Source organism: Sinohyriopsis cumingii, chromosome 6 (genome assembly GCF_028554795.1).
Source record: "Sinohyriopsis cumingii isolate HCF-2022 chromosome 6, ASM2855479v2, whole genome shotgun sequence".
In the NCBI taxonomy this organism is placed as follows: domain Eukaryota; kingdom Metazoa; phylum Mollusca; class Bivalvia; order Unionida; family Unionidae; genus Sinohyriopsis; species Sinohyriopsis cumingii.
The window spans coordinates 145543735-145564001 of NC_142966.1; the positions used below are offsets into that span (position 1 = coordinate 145543735).

Here is a 20267-nt window from a genome sequence, read left to right on the forward strand (position 1 = left end):
CAGTGTTTATTGCACATACGTTCCTATTTGTGTGTTTTAGGCTTATTTTCTATTTCATATTGCACTTTGTAACCTTTGTAAATCTATCCACAAAAAGTCGATCCTTACTTTATTATATAATCTACTTCATAGCAAATGGCCTTGTATGTCGACTTTCATCCTTTTTGTTTCTCTGTTCATTATTCCAGAAGTGTTTTCTCACACGTGCAGGATTTTGCATATGACTTTGATGCGTTCCAGGTCTAACTACCATTCCCACATGGGAAAGTCGCATGCGAAACATCTTTGTTCCTTACGTGAATTTCACGTGGTGATTTTTTTTATAATATGTGACATGCACTAGTGTCACATATGTCAAATGTGTAGACAGATTTACATGTGTCTCAATTGTGTTTCTTTTCCACACGTACAGCATGAAATGTGCTGCATCAGTGTTAAGTTTCCAGCTAAATTTCTTCCAAGTATTTTGTACCTTGGAGTTATTCATTTTGCAGAATTACGCGTCTTAATATTTCAAATGGTGATTGTTACTGTTCTTAGTGATCTGCAATGATTAAGCAACTAATTACTTGGATGCAGTGTGGTATGTCGACGTGGTAAACGATATTTGCCTTAGGTATCGCGCCATTTTATGTCTTAATCATCTGTGATATCAACTGCCGATTTCTGCAATGTACCGTATAAGCCTATCCTACAAGATTTTACGATACTTTAAAGATATGCATAACGAAACTTTTGGATCTCTAATCTGCTATTATCCCTTCTCTTAGTTGCATTTTGAAAGTTCTTTCTTTTCAGGCACATCTGTGACCATACAAAGGTTTTTTCGTCTTTATTTAGCTTTGTTTTTATTTTTGTTTTAGTATTAAGTAATAGGCGACCAATCTAAATGTTGCTAGTGGTGAGATACGTTTAATTTTATTCAAGTATGAATCCAATTTTTATTCGGTATTATCGCCTGCAAAATGGTAAACGATCTTGTCAATATAGACCTACAAATCACGTGCTCTGATCATACATCCCCACAAAGCCTGTACATATTGCCCTAGACCAGACCAAGGTCTCTTGGATTTTTCAGTATGATAAAATTAAGATCACCGGATCAGGAGATAAGAAGCCGGTGTTATACAGGCAGATATTCTCTTTACATTAGAGAGTCATCTAGCAGAAGCAAGGTCGATGCACTGAGCCATGTACTCGAAAGCACTTCTGTGTCTGTGTCTCGTTTATATACCTGGTAGGTCTTATTTAAACAGCTTTATTAGACAAACACAATTCTTATAGGCCCTGTGGGCTTTCTTGAATAGCTCTTTGTTTTGACAGGAAATAGGTGATAACGTTTTCGCCCATTGATTATTAATTATTTACACCCTCCTTTACATTTAAGCACTGATTATAACTTTTATGGATAGATTCACGTTAGTCAAAGTCTCTTGTACCTAGATTACTGGACATAAAGTACAACTGCGATTCTTTATTCCCGCATTACTACAGAAGGTAGTGATCCGCTCCGGTGGCCTAGTGGTTAGAGCGTCCGCGTCGGATGCGGGAGGTGGCTGGTTCTAGCCCCGGCCGAGTCCTACAAAAGACTTATAAAATGGTACTAATAGCTCCATAGCTAGTCGCTCGGCATTAAGAGGTTAATGGTAGGATAATGTGACTGGGTGGGACATCATGCTGCATATCTGCAGCTTGATGCCCCAGTGCTAGACATCACAATAACCTGCCATACTGCAGACATCGTAGCGATAGGACTGAAATATTGTTAAAGCTACGTTAAAATTCAAATCTCTCTCTCTCTCTCACTCACACACACACACACACACACACACACACACACACACACACACACACGAAGTAGTGACTTTAGTGTACATCTGTTATTGTCATATGCGTTTTAATTCGAGAACCTTTTAAGACTTAATTTTAATCACAAAAGTTTCTACGAATAAAATAGAGAAAAATAGAAATATCATACATATACTTCTCAATGTGCACAGCGATGTAAAGTAGAGTTGATAACCACACTGAATAGGAACAACGTAATAACCAGGTCAAGTCGGGTCAATTTAGGTCACGTGTGAAGAGGAATTGTCAGATATACATAAGTATTCTCGAAATAGATTCAAGTACATCAGATGTAGGAATTAAGCTGTATGTCCCTAATTTACAAATAGAATCGATACAATTTACAAATAGAATCGATACAATTTACAAAATGAGTAGATACAATTTATAAATGAGAGTCGACGCAATTTACAAAGAGAGTAGATACAAACAGGTTTTAATATCGCTTGGCTGGGTTTTAACGCTGCTTTTAACACAATATCGGGTTTGTAATTAGTGGTTACATATGTCAGAATATGTTTCTTTTCTTTCTATCCAGACCCTATCCACTAAATTAAGCAATATATGATAACATAATCTTAAATGAGTAATTTAATTTATTACTGAATTTACTAAACGTGCTGAATAAATTAAATATTATATTATTGCTTGTTTGAGAGTATATGTTTATCATATAAATATTGTGCTATTTACGATAACAGACCCATTTCATGATTTTGATTCATGACATAGTTGGTGTACTTTATAAACAGTGTTTAATTTTAAATGTTTCTGACCAGTCAACACGTTAATATATCAGTTTACATACATCTGATTGGTCCAAAATTAGCCAATGAAATTCTTGCGCAAATTCTATATGATTGGCTGCGATCTCAGGAATTTCCTTTGCCCTGGCTTCTGCAATCTTTTTTTATTAACAATATGCTGTCCGTCTTGTCTTTCAAATGGACATTATAAAAACACTGGTTACGCATGTACATATACAGAAAACTACCATACGCAGAATCCACCGAATGCCAAACTAAAACAAGTTATGAGTACATTGCTACTACCTAGTGGAACTTACAGCCCACCCACCAAGCAAATGGTGGTTTCAATTTCAAATTTTAGGAGTAAATATGCTCACCTTTCTTATGTAAAGAATGTCGACAAACGCTTGTCTCTCAATTGAAAGAAAAAGATCCAACAACGTTTTCCTCCCAATCAAAAAATGAAAGATCAGGTCGTAAAAACATTGAATCCGAAAGTACCATACTCAGAAATAACTCTTGTCTAGATGTCTAGATGTAGTACAATGTATGCATCCAGTAAGCATCCATTCACAAGAATATCCTCAAATTGGAATTCTGCTTTTCAGCCGTACCTTATACTGTATCTGTTGTGAATTTACATGTTGGAATTGACACACTTTTAGGTGGAAATTTTGTAATCAGTCTTATCGAAATCCATATATCTGGAGCGTCAGTTACTCCATCTGACCCGAGTGAATTATTTGTCATCATAAAATAATTTCCATCAGAGATACAAAGTTGACAGTTGCAAATTGAACAAAATCTTATCTTAAAAAATCTGCTTTTAAATCTTTTATGGAAATACGCTCTTTTAATTCAACTAGGACTTTTTCAAGCGCAAGATCTGAAAGGTGCAGCGTCTGAGCATCAATAAAATGAAATTATTTCTTCTTCTTTCTCTCTAAATTCCTCCAACTAAAATAAAACTATGTGATAAACAGAATCTCAAAATGGATAACAATGCAATACTGGAATCCAGTTTTTGATCGCCGATGCTCGCAAAGACTAGAAAGTGTTCAACTCGTTTCATAAATTCATGGGTAAATAATTACCCATTTGAGTTCGTCGATATAGGTATCACCTGTAATAATACTTTATGGCGTTAGAAATAACGTTATACACTGATGTAAAAAAAACACATAACCTTCAATGCCGGACTTTGTAAAAATTGCTTTCCAGTAATTATGTCACGTAAAGGAGAGGCTTGATTTGAGTCAACCCTTAGCTTAAGAAAAGAACCCCATTTTTCAAATGTAGACGTAAATGATGAAAACATACAAGGAGAGTCATTAATTAGTGAAGTAATACCTTAAAAAGTACCCAATTACTTACGGCAGAGCAATGTTGTGGGACTCCCAAATAAGGAAGTAAAATATAAACAAAGACTACATTTTAGGAGGCAGCACACAAAGTGCAACCGAGATATATCCCTCAGGATGAGATTAGATGACGAAACTTACCTTCTCATTTTAAATGCAAACAACAGATATTTTGCCTATAATTACATTTAATGCTTTTATTAACACCACTCATAAGCTGTACACATTGATTCACAGAGGTGTGTTTTCAATAATACCTTGCAATGAGGGATTTTCTCAACAAATAATATTTATTTCAAGAAGCGATATTAATCAACAGCTTCACTTTGATCACATACAAAAGATATCCAAATGTTGCTGGCTATTTGAATATTGCTAACTGCAACGATCTCAACTCTCATTAGTTCTCTCATTGTTGTTCTACGTTGAAGAAATATATAAACCCCAATGTAATATATTTTGATCCAATTATATATAATAGTTTTTTGTGTGTGATTCATTTGGGTTCTTGATACACGTCGGAGCCACTGTCGTCATGACGCCTTTAGCCCAAATGCATGTTTAGCAATTTATAAATCTACACATGTGAACCAGTCATGGGTTAAGAGTTAACCACGTATGTCAGTGCCACGTCTTACTACTCTTGGATGTGGCTGTATACTGTACGATCAATAATACTGCAGACACAATGAATGTACAAAGTCAGTTAGAAGCTAGTGTTTCAATCGATAACCAGGCTTTTACGTAAATATTGTTTATGTTTTTTTACACTTTTACTTTTTGTATATCCGCGCTGTTTCTTGTTTGTACTCATAATATCATTTTTAATTTATGCCAGCTGAGTCTCCAACTCAGTCGCACTGATTGTTTTGTTCTCGATTGCCAAAGAACATAGTTTACTGATCTTGTTTAGAATGCTCTGCTCGGTTGCCAGTAATGCCGAATAGATGTGTACTCGTGAATACATTAACATTTATTTGCTAGCATCACCAGACACCAGTTACTATCGATATAGCTCCTAGGATATTTACAATTCGCGCACATACGATGGTTACGGCCGTGATTCTAGTCACACCAAGACAACAATCTTTGCCGCAGCAAGCACAAAAATGGCATCTATCACCAAACACATTCGTTTGTAATTTATGATCAGCTCGGTTCTCTTGCTAATTTCATATCATAGCTGTTTTTCCGCGTCGATTAATGTTTCGCGTCGGTTAGATCATAGTTGCTCTTTTATTAATAATAAAATCGCGTATTTTAATCGTATGACATGCAGAAATTGTCCAATATCATCATCATGCGCAGGAACAATACACGCAACACTCTATCTCAGAAATACTTAAATCTCCGGCCATGGTGCGTTTTGCTGGTCTAGCGCCATATCATTTGAAAACACACCAATTACGCCTGCACCTTTTGCATCTAACGATCGTCTTAGCCCAATAATATTTACACATACAAGTGCGCTCTTGTTGAATAATAGTCAAGACATTTCCTTCTCAGCGGAGTCAATGCTGGTTTGAAATATTCGATGGTGAATGTAACTGGAGTGGATACATCGATGAATACTGCTTCTCCATTGTAGTGCATTGGCATCTGGTGCTGAAGTCAGGGCTTGTGAGTTGATTCCAACCTGGCCTCGAGTTGGCACTGATGCATCAGGGTTGTTCCAAATTGCAATTTCTATTTGACCCATCCCAAAATGATATGTCAGTTCATACGAGGGTGTTGTAACACCACTTTGAAGCAGATATTCATCAACAAGTGGAACGAAATGGTTATCGGTGTTAGCTTCCGCTACTAGCTGATCGAACACCCGTCGGCAAATTTCGCAACCACATCACCGCTCTCAGATCTCATTATTTATAAACAATGACAGAGACCTAATCTTAAATACAAACACCAAAGAAAGTTAAGTAACTTCATTGTCGGCCTCTCAATAAACTATATTGTTGGTACAAAATACAAACCACTATGCCACTTATTGTTTATCAGCATTCCCACCCGACCCACGTACGTCTACTTCCGGTTATGATAAACAAACATGTCTTGCGCACCTTTAACATATGTTTGGGTGTATCAAAACCACTTGCATCAGTAGAATAAAAAAACAAGTTGGTCATTTGCTAAGATTTTATCTTCTATGGAGTTTGGTTTTTCTCCTTCTTTGATTACCATACCTGTAATTCCGCTTCAGAACGTTACTACTCATGGTGATGTGAGAGCCTAAGCGATCTGCTGATCCACATATTTTTCTCCAACCATTGTCTTTACCAACATAGCCTTTTATAAAGGTGACCGCGACGCAGCTGTCTCTGATTCCACTGTTGTCAATGAATTCAACCACATTCTTAACCACAAAATCGCCTTTTAACTTGACAATAAATTCTTAAATATCCATATTAGTCGTTTTAAGATTACCTGTTTGATCTTCAAAACTCGCAAGCTCACATGGATAGACCAATAACTATACGACTTGTAAACTCAGACAAATTCGCTTTGGTGGCAAATTGGCTGAGATCCACATAAGCACAATGCATTAGAGCTGGGAAACGTCTGTAAATGTTAATATACATTTTGTATAACATTAAGTGCATTTTATTGTGAAATCAGTGATTGCGGCTTTGGTGAACGCTCCAGAACACAACGCTTCAACAGCAAAATGACTTCATATGGGTCCATCCAACCGAGTTTTTACTGGCATAATCGAATAAAACAATGATTGTCGTCCACCGATCATTGATAAGTAATTAAGAACCTCAACTGGTGGTGCAAGTCATTGCGAATCAAAATGGAAACGCTGATGATGTGTTATCAAGTATGTAACCAATTGATTGATTCGATCCACCAGCGCAGGAGCAGCCAAGTCAAATGCAGGATGAGATATATCTTTGAATCGGGCCATGGTGAAGCTTTAATTTCAAAATTATACATTATCGATTTTTGTTTATTACCACTTACAGTCCTAATCCAATTCCCATTATAAGATCTGCAATCACTGAATCTGACAATCAGTGTTAAGCGACTTTATTAATGACTTTACTATCCGCTGGCGGCATATTTTCTATTGATGGTAGCTTAACTGGAACCGTAGTTGATCTCGAATCGATTGAGTTGCCTGTGATCTTTGCTGTTTCATCTGATGCACTTGTAGCGCTAGTAAAGCTATCAACGGCTGGCATTGAAGTTTGCTTAGCGAGTGGTGCAGCACGCGATGATAAGGCTGTGAGCGCTTTTGGTGCGCCTGTATATAATCGACGAAGAACATTGCCAAGGCCAGTTCTGTTAGCAACTGCGACCGGGATTAACGCGTCTACGTACGACCGTCATTAAACGTGAGGTCGAGAGTAATGTGCAGTTGTATCCTTGATGTTTCTCCACACTGATCTACAACGAGTTCATCTTAATCCACAATGGAAAAACGAATATGTTTCAGACGTTTATTATGACACGGAATATATACGAATGATGCGTGCGTAATCGATATGACATCACCCGGTTCCACGGTTGACGAAAACTAAAACTGTTTGTAACCCTGAACAACTAAACCTGTCGTTACAGACCAGTTTTATTACTACCACAGACAGCGTCACAGGTTAAACTGATACACATTGTTGAAGTAATCCTCACAATATCAGGCGCGATACGATATACAGTCCTTTCAGATCATGGACTCAAAATGTGTTTATTTTCCGGAATATCTTTGTGCCGCCCAGGAACTGTTCTTAATAACGACTGCCCCAAATGTTGCGGATATTTAATGGCGATAAAGGTGCTGAGTGTGGGCTCATGTTCACGTGTAGATATTTTGGAATCGTGTCTGGTTGAAGTACAACAAATCACACCATGACATGTACGTATCGTTCAGTTAAGTAGTGACGTTAGTGTTTTTGTGCGACCTCGTGAGAATATCTGTGCGGGATTGTCTTGGTTCCCAATTATCCCATCGTCGTACACTACAAGATTGTTTTTGTTTGGATCCAAATCGTCAATTCCCTGTGAGTAGTAAATGGTGAAAAATAAATCGACGATGATGTTGTTTCCGCTTCTGCACAATGTTTTATCACAAAGGTCTATATAAAATCTTTTAAAACATATAATACCAGACATTATGATAACACGAAGTTTTAAACTCATGTTTTCTCAGGTAAAATAGATCCATAATATTGACATCACCACAATCAACTGCAAATGCGAACTAAATAAATTCCAGTGCCTCATCAGCCCAAATGAGTTCGAATGACCCATCACAACAGACTACTGCATCAACTCGAGATGGGCCAACTCTGTGCGATGGAAACCAATAACTTAAAATTTCTTAGAGCGCTGGTAAATTTCCTCAATCGTTTAAGCTAAAAACGGTGGTGGTAAATGACCTAAAATTGATACTTTGTAAGTTTAACATTGAAAGTATTATTATGTACCAGAGGGAAGGCATTACAGGTCTGTTTGAGTGAACGGTATTGTGCAAACGCGGACCGGCACTGAAAAAAATGTTTATTTATCAGTCCGTTCAAGTTGTGTGCTCCCCTAGTCTCGATCATGTTCAAATTTGAACAACTTAATTTTTATTGGATGCGGTGCCTTGCCGCAGTATGCGATGAAATTCACAGACCCGAAGGTGTATATAGGGTTATCGGAACCTTGGTTAGCGAAGATGCAGGAGAAATAACTCGCTTACAAATGGATGAACTTTAATTTCCACCTTTGTCTAGAAGGAATTGTCCATGTTTACAATGAAACTTTTGTTTTACGTCAAGAAGGTCAACACTCTAGTGAGAAAATGAATATTTTTAAAAAATCGCTTTTTTAACAGGCTCTGTGTTTGGTCAGTACACAGACCCGCACTGTGATGGAAAACAAGTCATAGTGGAGCTATTTGAGTGGAAATGGATTGACGTAGCACAAGAATGTGAACGTTTTCTCTCCAAGAAAGGATTCTGTGGAGTACAGGTATGAATAGATCTTGATTTTATGAGAAGGTCGAATAGGACCATTTTACTACTACTACTAATTACTCAGTGAGAATCAAACTAGTGCCTTAAACTAATATTACACTAAATTATAATTTTTACCCTTTTGGCAGTCCTTTCAACTGTGATCTGCCTTCTTCTATTGTAATATTATATGAAAAGGCGCACTGTAAATTACCGACGAAAATATTTACTGTTTGAGAAACATATTGCACAAATTGGTTTTGGATTGAAGGGGAATTCATTTGCTAATGCATTTTATCTTTCTACCAACCTTTAGCTAGGATAAAGCGAGCACGCATTACCACTGTAATGTTCGCACGGATTAGCGATAAAATCTGTGATATGCGTAGTTTTGCAATTAAGATGCCTAGAAAAGATTTTGAATCAATTATAAATATATTCAATTTTATTTGTTTTATTCATGAAAGGTAGCATTAAATAACACTGTTCATGTCAATAATCATGTAGTATATATAAAAGATTCATCTTTTGATCCTTTTTTTCTTAACGACAAATTAGTTAGGTCTTACTTGTAAAGATGGTTAAAAATTGATTATCACATCCTTAAAGTGACAATTTTGTTCATTTTAGGGGAAATCTTTCCTTTCTTATTTTTAGACGAAATCTTTCCATTCTCACACTTCAACATAATTCTCGCAGTTTTCGCAGACAGATGAATTTTAGTCAACACTTTTGACCGTAGTTTCAATGATACTGTTAGGACGCAGATCCAATGATTACGTATTATGCATGAAATATCAGCCGATACTAGGGCTGTACCGAATAAGTGATTATCACTATTCGGCCGAATACGAATAATTGGACCAACTATTTGGCCGAATTCGAATACGAATAGTGCACAAAATAGGTCTACCGACAACATTCAAAATTTCAAATGTAAGTAGAAGTTTCAGTTCAGTAAATTTAATACATAAACTAAAAGTAAACAGTTAACTGCATGTAATTTTTGCATCCTTCGGCCAGTCTGTGTAAACTAGGAATGGAACTAATTTAAGTAAACTTAGAAATTGTCACTTACAATTCAGTTAACGCATGATTGCTACGTTAGCTTTCAAAAACACCAATCGTTCCATGTTGTCAGCATTAAGGCAGCTTCTCGTTTCAATGAAGGTATCGCCAGCTGTACTAAAGAGACGTTCGCTTGGTACGCTCGTAGGTGGTGCAGAAAGGTTACGCTTTGCGGTGTGACACAAGGTCATTTATTTTCCACCAATCCAATGGGTCAGTGTCTCTTCGAATACATGGCTCTGCCAGGTAGTTGTTCACTTCTGTTTCTAAAATTAACTATTACGTTCAACTAACAATTGACCTGATCAAGCCTCAAACGCTGAACATTAACGTTCAGTCACTGTACACACAGACTGAGACTACTGACACTGCGATACCGCGGTCCAGGCAGTAGGCAACGCCTGGCTGCAACCACAGCATATATTATGTTAATGAGAGAGTTACTTCAGTCCACTCGCTGCAGCAGTCGCATATGCAGAAACAGATGTCACGTGACCACTATTCGTATTCGGTCCGACCGCGACTATTCGGCCGAATACCGAATAGCTATTTGGCCCACTATTCGGACCCGAAGCGAATACAAAGCGAATGTTCGGTATAGCCCTACCCGATAGACATTCATTTATTTGTCATTTTAAAATAAGGTTATTGCAAAAACTATGCTGACCAGCTCTTCTACGTGATTTAGTAATCAATGGGTGTAATGTAGGTTGGATCAAGCAAACAATAGCACCAGAGTGATGAAAAGCGTTTAACGTGCAATAACCAAACCATCTATGCAGGCCCAGTCTACAGTGATATACCTTTTTCAGTGATACACAGTGCAAAACCATTATCATTTTTCGTACAAGAACATATGTAATAAAAAGCTGTTTTAAAGAGGACACAAAGCCTAATATAGTTCTTGGCACGATTATAGTTATTGCATTATTATATTTTAGGAATATTTAATCTTGAACATTTACAAATCTCAGCATTGTTGAATATTATATAAACTGTACTGTCGTAATTTCTGTTTCTATGCTGTTGATTTATTTTCTCAGTATTCCCTTATTGGAGTAAGAGATATGAGCTTTTCATGATGTTTCATTTTACGCATGTGAACTGAGCATGTTTTATCATTTTATGCACGTATATTAGGGTAATTAAATTTCGACCGAAGTAGCTAAGAAGCCGCCAGAAAAGAACGACTGCTTAGATCTCTAGGTGCTTTTTGTTTGCACAAGATAAGGGTCCACTCTATAACCCTTATCCAAACTGTAAATCAGACTCTGGCAATTTAATATAAATTTATTTTACCGGATTGTATACTTAGATACATGTATAAAACGTTTCATTCAAGATGCAATCATTTCTCTTTTTTCTTTAAAACTTTCCAATTTAGTCAGGATGCCAACGAATTAAGGGTTACAAGCTTTAATTTCTGTGTGTGGGTGGAGTGGGTAGGCGAATTTCTTTGTTGTGATTTCCATCAATACTTCTTTATTTTTAATCCATTTTACATATACCTTTTCAACTGAAGTAGTCCTGGGGTTATGTGTATTGTGTACCTGACCTTTGACATGGCTATAAGCAGTCAGCAAGATGTTAACAAATCGTTTATTTCAAGGTCTAAAAATGCTTAAAAGCTTAAGAGACAGTGAAATTTTCCATCAGTTTTTTGTAATATCTATTGTGTCGCAGGTTAATTGAGGTATATATATATATATATATATATATATATATATATATATATATATATACACACACACACACACACAGGTTTAACATACAAATGTGCCCTTCTTGTTTTATACTAAGTCTGTGAAATCTAGTATAGTTGTATTCAGATGTAAGTTGTGAGGAATTAATTATTTTAATTATTCATTTTAATGACAAAGTGATCATTGACTTTGTTGACCAAATTATTCCTGGATATATCATTGCGATAGATCAAGATATTCAAGACTTTTTGAATTCGTTTGGAACGTTCTGTACGTTCGGACTTTGATAGGACAATTTAGGATTATCTGTGATTTAACTGAGAATAATGTAAGAACTTTTTCAATTTTCACTTTGTAACTTAAAGAAATAACTTGTTTGTTGAATTTGTACTGAAATTGTTGATTTTAATTCCTTTCTGTTACATATTTTAAGACTTTGAATAGTAACACTGGAAACAGAAAATTACTACTATCGGAATTAGCAATATATGCTATTTTCAATCAAAAAATATAAATCATGTTCAAACATGTTTTCATTTACCGTATACAGCTGTCATAAAAATTAATTTGAGAATCCTTAGCAATGTGATTGTGCCACCTCATGCACAATCACATTGCTAAGGATTCTCAAATTAACATTATCATGATGAATACGAAACTAAAACTGGTCAAATACAGCAATGATACTTAAGCAGTTGCATGCAGTGGGTCCTACATTGTGTGGACTGGGCTTGTAGTTTTTATTTATTTCAAAGACATCGAAAAGGGTTTTTTCTTTCTTACTTCAAACGGACACTTTACGATTGTACGGCAATGAACCTATTTGCTGGTTATAAGGAACGGTAGAATTCGAATCGATTAGAAGTTGTGTCTGGAATCCGATGCATTTCCCGAAATCAGATTTTAGATCGTTTGAATCAATTCGTAAAGTAAAATTGTGCGCTCTGAAACAAATGAATCAGTCCTAAGGTAAATATAAATAACTCAAAGGCATCTTAATTTCTGAAGTAGCTACATTTCAATGCTGAACAGTCAACTCAAGCTCCCTGAACGGTAAAAATGTCCTGCTATTAATAATACAGAATAATGTATTCTGGAACTTCAATCTGCCTAATCATCATACGTCCGATGCGCTTTCAAAGATACATTGCAATTAGTGGTCAGCCAAATTTGAATGGGTATACGACATCTGGTCTTATAATAAGTAATAGAAAAGAGTGAGAAGCAACAAGCTTTGTTCGACACATAATTTATTTATCTACAACACAAAGCGCAATTTTAACAAATGAGCTTACGATATTACGAACTAAATCCCAAATAATTCTAGACTTACCGACACAAGTACTAATGATTAAAGTTCTGAATAAACTTTATTGGAAATCCAATATAAATCCAACACAGAAAGTGCTGATTTGTCTGTGGTAGTACGTGTCGTGGTGATGTAACAACAGTGTTTTGTTAAATCACAATAATATCATCCAAGAATTAAATCCTAATGTGAAATTCCACTATAAGTTTCAAGTATCTATTTCCAAGAATGGTATTTTTGAAGAGCACTTTGTGATTACAGTGAATAAATAATTTGAACAAATAAAATTCCAGCCCAAATGAACTACTGAACACAAAACTTATACAACTAATTCTGCCTCAAGATCTTATAGGTAGAATAATTAATTTCTAAACAAACATGATCATATAGATTTCGACTTGACCTCAGGACACAATCAGCATTTTCTAAAGTAAATGCCTAAAGGAAAATAACCTTCTTGGCGGCTGCTAATGTTTACCAAAAATATCTTAGTTATAATTAGAAGTCGATTCCTAAAAATTATAATATCAAAATGTACTAAACAGTAATTGAACTTCGCATTTCATGGGGAATTTCCAGTGTTCAGACTCAGATTGAGATAAGCATGTTGTTTACGAAACTAAAATAAATGATTCAGGTCAGGTAGAAAATGAACTTTATTTTGTATAAGGTTAAGTCCACAATATAATGTCGCATAATCAACAGCAAATAATGAAATACAATACTAACTAGTTAACAATGCAAATTAAATATATGTAACAATACATGACACTACAGTTCTTTAAAAAATTTCATGTGGCGACTTAAATTTCACACAAAACATCGTTAGAAGTGCGTTTCAAAAATGCATTGGAACTAAATAGCAGCAATAAAATATTAAATACAATTGCTCTATATCCAAACAATGCTAGAGTTATGTGGAATTAAACATTCTTTGGTGATGAGCATATAAAATATGAACATATCTTAAAATGTTCCCGAAAAACGAATTGTTTTGTTAAATTTACTATCTGAAGGGATGACTATTAGTCAGCAAAAAGCTGTACTTAAAAATCTAAAGAAATGTATTGTTATGGAAGGTAAAGGTAAAAAGATCGTTTTGATCTTAATAAATCAGAGAAATGGATTATGAGCCCAGTATGTGGCTTGTGCATCCACCATATTTTTTGTGACCAGTGCATGGAAAAATCTCTGCCGATGCGTTATTATTCACCAGTGTAGAATGTATGTTTTTTTAACAGGCCAAACACCATTTCCTGACATGTAAACATGAAGATCTCTAAACAGTTAATACTTCACTACTTTCTTCAGCTAATTAATCATTTATATCAGCTAATTGTAAAAACTAAATGGTCATTTCGTGGCGTTTTTGTTTTTATAGGTACTCAATGAATGATAATCTGGTGTGGTATTCAAATGTCATTTGTATCCTTTCGCGAAGAATGTCAGTGCCTGATTGAAGTTTACATTGTAGAAAATCAATCTGTTGTATTAGTGAAATTGAATGGTATAATAAAATCTATTTCTTTATGCATATACCTATTTCTACACAGGTATCCCCTCCCAACGAACACGTGATGGTAATTAGAGACTATCCCAGACCTTGGTGGGAGCGGTATCAACCAGTCAGTTACAAGTTGACTAGCAGGAGTGGAACCGAGGTAGAATTTATTGACATGGTACAGCGATGTAAACGTGTTGGGGTTAGGTAAATACTATTTTTTTAATTTGTGTTGGTGGGGTGGGGGCATGCTTTGTTTAACAAGGCGCTAGTATTACAGAAACTTAAAGCTTGATCATCTTCGATTTATATTCTTTAATATGTCTGTTTTTTCGACATATGTTTATTATACGCAGAGATTTAGAGTGTATATATGGGCAGTGCTTGAAATATCTCAGTAAATTACTACATGAAAATATGGATCTTTTTGGGAATTTTTCTGGCTTATAGCTGTTTTTATGGATAGAATAAGAGACCATAGTCGTTGAAAACTAGATATTTTGTCCGCAGCCTGAAAGGACTTTGAAGAAACATAAACGTAGTTGGTACATAACTGATAGAATCTGTACATGGAAATATTAGCTTGTAAATTAGAAATGGCAGTTAGACAGTTAGCGTCTAAATATAAAGTTTTAATTACAAGAAAATAGGATTTGTCTTTGAAATTTTTTAGTTGCATTCATTGTCCTAGACAATGTGAGAGTCAATTGAATCAATGCAAAAAAATATGTTAAACTATTTAGACAAATATTTGCTTTATATTGTAGAATTTATGTGGACGCCGTTATAAATAATATGGCAAAGCTAGGAAATAACGGGATTGGAACAGCCGGTAGTCGGTTTGATGCGGATAATTTTGAATTTCCTGGTGTTCCATACTATAACGACAGTTTCACTCCCAGAAGCAAATGTTCTTCTACAAATGGCGATATCGGTAACAATTATGCTGATGTAAATGTTATACGAAACTGCCTCTTATTCTCATTGACTGACCTTGACCAAAGTCAGGAAAACGTGCAAAATAAAATTGCAGAATACCTTAACCATCTGATTGACATTGGTGTAGCAGGGTTCAGAATTAATGCCGCTAAGTACATGTGGCCACAAGACATCGCTGCAATTCAAGACAAAGTAAAGAACTTGCCGGAGGGTGGAAGGCCTTTCTTTTATCACGAGGTTACCGATCTGAACGATGATCCAGTCAAGACCACTGAGTACATTCCACTTGGTTATGTTACAGAATTCAGGTACTGCGAGAAAATTGCTTGGGGAATTCTCGATTTTTCAGAACTGGATAATGTTGTTGACTATAATTGGCACATGACTAATTCCTCTAATGCTCTCGTCTTCGTTGACAACCACGATACACAGAGAATGTCGAACAATGTAAATAATTTACTTACATATAAAACACCCCGTGAATACCAAATGGCAACGGCATTCACTCTGGCAAACGACTATGGATTTACGCGAGTGATGAGCAGTTACGATTTTGTTCATGATTCAGACATTGGGCCACCTCATAACAGCGATTTTTCAACGAAAAATGTAATCGTATTTAGCAATGGTAGTTGTGGAGACGGTTGGGTATGTGAACATCGATGGAAAGTTATCACGAACATGATTGCCTTCAGAAACGCAGTGCAGGGGACGGACAAAAAGCACTGGCGCAATGTCAATGATGAAGTATCCTTTGCTAGAGGAAATGTTGGCTTTTTTGCGATGGCAAAAGATGGATTCATGAACGAAACGCTTGATACCGGTCTTCCTCAGGGAGAATATTGTGACTTGATCACGGATTGTTCTAGAAGAATAACAGTCGATGAAAGTGGAATGGCAAATGTTGTTATCAACAGTTTCGAAAATCCCATCCTTGCCTTTATAGTTGGTGAGAATCTCTTTGTTAACCTTAAAAAAAGTACGTTATGATATTTATGCGGATCAACAATCTTAATTTGAATAATATAAAAATTCGTTTTATTGAAATCGCTTAAGGAAGACGATAGTTATCTGATTGTAGTTTTTAATTTAATAGATGTTTAATATTAGGCGCACAAAAAAGTACATAGGGCTAACATGCTCATCTTTTCTACATAGTTATATAAACCTTAGTAATGTATATAGGTATATAGACAGACAAACAATAAGATACGAAGTTAGGAATTCGTTTAGTTGGTCCTTTTTCACAGAAGATCTCTTTTAACTTCAATAGTGGAGTAATTGCATTGACTGGCCATCGTAAATTCCAATGACTTTACTGCATTTTTCAGCACTTTTGTATTCGCTCAAACACTTAGTGACCATAGATCTTTGTCATATAGGATTGGTCCATCTGCAATTACTGAGTCTATGAAGTTTGATCAAAATATATTTTAAATATATCAATGTAATTGAAATGTTTGTACATTTAATTTCTGAACCCCCTCCCAGGCACCGCAGGGGAAGAGATACCCTACTCGTAGATGCTCAGACTTATGCAACAACGTTTCGTGAAATTCTCCGAAGCTGTTTAGGGGGAGATGTGGTAACGGACATAGCGACATACGTATGAACAAGCAGAATGAAAATCAGTAGCCATAAGCTGTTTTAAAAAGTATGTGATACCAATTTAAAACAACTATGAGAATATAGGCAGAAAATCTATAAAATCAGTTAGACTGATGCAGGAATAATTCCGACATTTTCAAAGGATTTTCTTCTTCTTCAGGTAATCAAAATAGTTCAGCAGGAGAAGGCGACAGTAACAACACAACACCCAATTATGAAATAGCCCTTGCATCAAGCACTTCAGAATCCACGTCTTTTTCAACAACAACGACACACGCAACTGCAAGAACAACAACACATCCAACAACAACGACATCACCATGGAAACGGACAGTAGTATTCTTGGAAAAAGGAACTCACAATGGCGAGAATGTCTTCTTTGCAGGCGGGCTCCATCATACCGACTCAAACTGTAAGTGATGATTCTGAATGGTAACTTCTTTTATTTGCTGACAGTCTCTATTTTACGAAATGGAGAATATAAAAATCTTAATTTCAAATATTTATTTGGCTCTGACACCAATATTTGGTCAAAGAAGGCAACCTTACAGCGAGAGTGTGCTTTTATTTCTTTACATGAATGAAAGCACTATAATGAAGCTTAATGACATGAAATTGTTGAATGTTGTGAATGCTATATTTTCGTATGTGTTCATAAAGGAATATCTGCACATAATCTTCGTTTAGCTCGTTATTCTTGTTATTGTCGTTGCCGTTGTTGTTGTTAGTGGTAGTAGTAGTGGTAGTAGTAGTAGTAGTTGCAGTAGCAGTAGTAGTAGTGGAGGAAATATCGTCATTGTTATCGTATGTGTTGCGGACATGCTGTCCAATTCAATGTGCTCTGGTGATAAGATTGTGCTGAAATTGCCACACGGTTTTCCTGTCCGATTGTACTGAGATTGCTACACGGGTTTCCTGTCAGATAGTTCTAAGCTTGCTGCAAGGGTATACTGTCAGTTACAGACATCCTATATTTTGTAATTATATTGATCCGTTCTAGCTAAAAATGCAGCTAAGATGCTTTACATGTTTCTGGTCTTCAGCTGGCTTTCTTCATCTTCACGGTTCTTTTCAGCTAGAACAGTGTGTATTGGTTCTTGCTAAAGTCAGCAGTTTCAAGCACATTACTTACGTTTACAGACCGGATCATAAATTCTGGGCAATAGCTTATGGATAATCATCTTTTGTAATTATCTGAAGAAACCTATTATTAGTATTATTAGTAGTAGTTGTAGTAGTTGTCGTGGTGGTGGTGATGGTGCTAGCATAATAATTATTGTTTGTAATTAATCATTTATTATTATTATTATTATTAAAGCATGTCCAAGCGCTGTTTCAAATAATCCGTGCGCAGTCCCAATTAGACACCTTTCTTACAACAAAGTGGAGAGCTTTCGAGAGTGGAGTGTAAATGATAACTATCTGGACTGGTACGGGGCAGAACCTTCACAAGGGAAGTATAGAGGCATAGTGGCAAAGGGCACGCCCGGTCTGTGGACGACGAGCCAACGAAATGACGCTAGTTACAACGATCTTAATACGTACGGCTTTCACAGACGATTTGTTTGTCTAATATTTTGAGAACTTTACTAAAATAACATGAAGAAAAACATGTAAATTTATTTTTTTAAAAAAAACATCGTACCTAAACCATTATACATATTTACTTTGGATTTGATTCAGAAAGATTATCTTAAATACAGTTACCGTTTAATGTGTAAGCTAGCCATTTCAATTATATCATCTACAATATTATTATAATTAGCGGTAGACTGGTCCTTGAATAGTATTTCTCCTGACTCACTGAAATATGTATTTTTTTCTATAACAAGGCAAAACTTCTCCATAATAATAATAGAAAGTTCATTCATATTTCTCAAAAGTTATTTTAAGAATATCGTTTCGTCATGTGACACTTGTATACACACACACACACACACACACACACATATATATATATATATATATATATATATATATATATATATATATATATATATATATATATATATATATATATATATATATATATATATATATATATATATATATCAATGTAAGATGCACATGAGCAAAAAGTAATGTATAATAAAAAAAAATAGGAATCTATTAATTTAATTAAGGAGTCTTCATTTAATTTTAAAAGTTCATTTTTATGTCGCTGTTTGCTTTAAAAATAACAGCCTTATTTCCAGTCAATTGCAGTTTGATATATGTAATCTATTTTTATTTTAGTTTTGGTCCCCACTATTGGATGATGGATGTTGAAATGGATTGCTCAAAAACAAATAACGGATGGTTTGAATTCAAGGGAATTTTGAGCGATTTAAATCATTGGGAAGCAAATATACACAATGTGGAAAAATGTGGTGGAAGTGCTGGTGGAACTCCTCCCGATAAGTCTACAAACCATTGGGCTCGTTGTGGTTATTTAAATGTATTTCATTGGGAAACAGGCTCGTGTCTTATTAATAAAATATAAAGCATAATCTAATCTAGTGCAATCATATTTATACCAAAAATTCATGTCAAGTAAAGTAATAAATATTCAGATTCCAAGAATGATTGGAGTTAATAATATTAGCGGACAAAATATAATGTTGAGATACTGATTTATCTTATGTGTACACTTACTTCATACGGGTCATCTTTTTCCATATAAACTCAGATAAAAGATAAAATGCGGTTAAATGTTTAAAAGTATAATTTACTTGTAATAAATTTGATTGCGAGGAAACTTTAATTGTTCTTTTTAATTTGTACCTTTACATAATAGAAACAAAATATTTATTTTTAAATAAATGAGATGAGAGAATATTATGATCGAGTTAGGTAGAATATACTAGGGGTCTCCCATCCACTGCCGTCGGTGATCTCTCTTCTGCCCTCGGTGACCTTCTTTTCCATTCCCCACTACCGTCAGAGAATCCTCCTTTCTCCTGCATCCAACATCACTAAAATATCGTCTTATATCCGTATTGATTCCATTTATTTTCTGTGTTTTTAAAAAAATATAGGATAAACGAATAAACGTGCTTTAATCTGTTTCTACTTTCAAAACGATTACATGTTAAGCTTCATTAGTGACATAAAGTTATTTGATCGCACAAATGCCCTTTGTTACAAAAAGTTTCCCTTCCTTCCCCAAAGGTACGCATATGTTAAAGTGCCACTCTTCCCCTACCCTCTGTAAGAATTGCAAGCTTTAACAATGTTATAAATTGTACTATCGCGGCGGAAA

General features: G+C 35.4%; 1 protein-coding gene across 2 annotated transcripts; it reads left to right on the plus strand.

Moving 5' to 3' along the window:
* The first annotated feature begins 1110 nt into the window (after positions 1-1110).
* LOC149798204 (alpha-amylase-like) lies at positions 1111-19710 on the plus strand. 2 transcript variants are annotated; one of them, XM_089960558.1, is made up of 7 exons: positions 1111-1237; positions 8778-8914; positions 14532-14686; positions 15247-16367; positions 17289-17438; positions 18345-18567; positions 19262-19710. In XM_089960558.1, the coding sequence occupies exons 1-7, from the start codon at positions 1192-1194 to the stop codon at positions 19506-19508; spliced, it is 2079 nt and encodes a 692-aa protein (XP_089816684.1). In that variant the 5' UTR covers positions 1111-1191; the 3' UTR covers positions 19509-19710. The 2 variants fall into 2 exon arrangements, with proteins under 2 accessions (XP_089816684.1, XP_089816682.1); XM_089960556.1 differs by having other exon boundaries at positions 17187-17438; positions 19262-19708.
* Positions 19711-20267: the final 557 nt, after the last annotated feature.

What these genes read in the sequence shown, in the direction of transcription:
- LOC149798204 (XM_089960556.1), top strand. Translation starts at nt 1,192, where the DNA reads ATGTACTCGAAAGCACTTCTGTGTCTGTGTCTCGTTTATATACCTG. An exon ending in GTGTCTCGTTTATATACCTG is followed by an intron (nt 1,238 to 8,777) that starts GTAGGTCTTATT and finishes CTTTTTTAACAG; the next exon opens with GCTCTGTGTTTGGTCAGTAC. An exon ending in AGTTACAACGATCTTAATAC is followed by an intron (nt 18,568 to 19,261) that starts GTACGGCTTTCA and finishes TTTTTATTTTAG; the next exon opens with TTTTGGTCCCCACTATTGGA.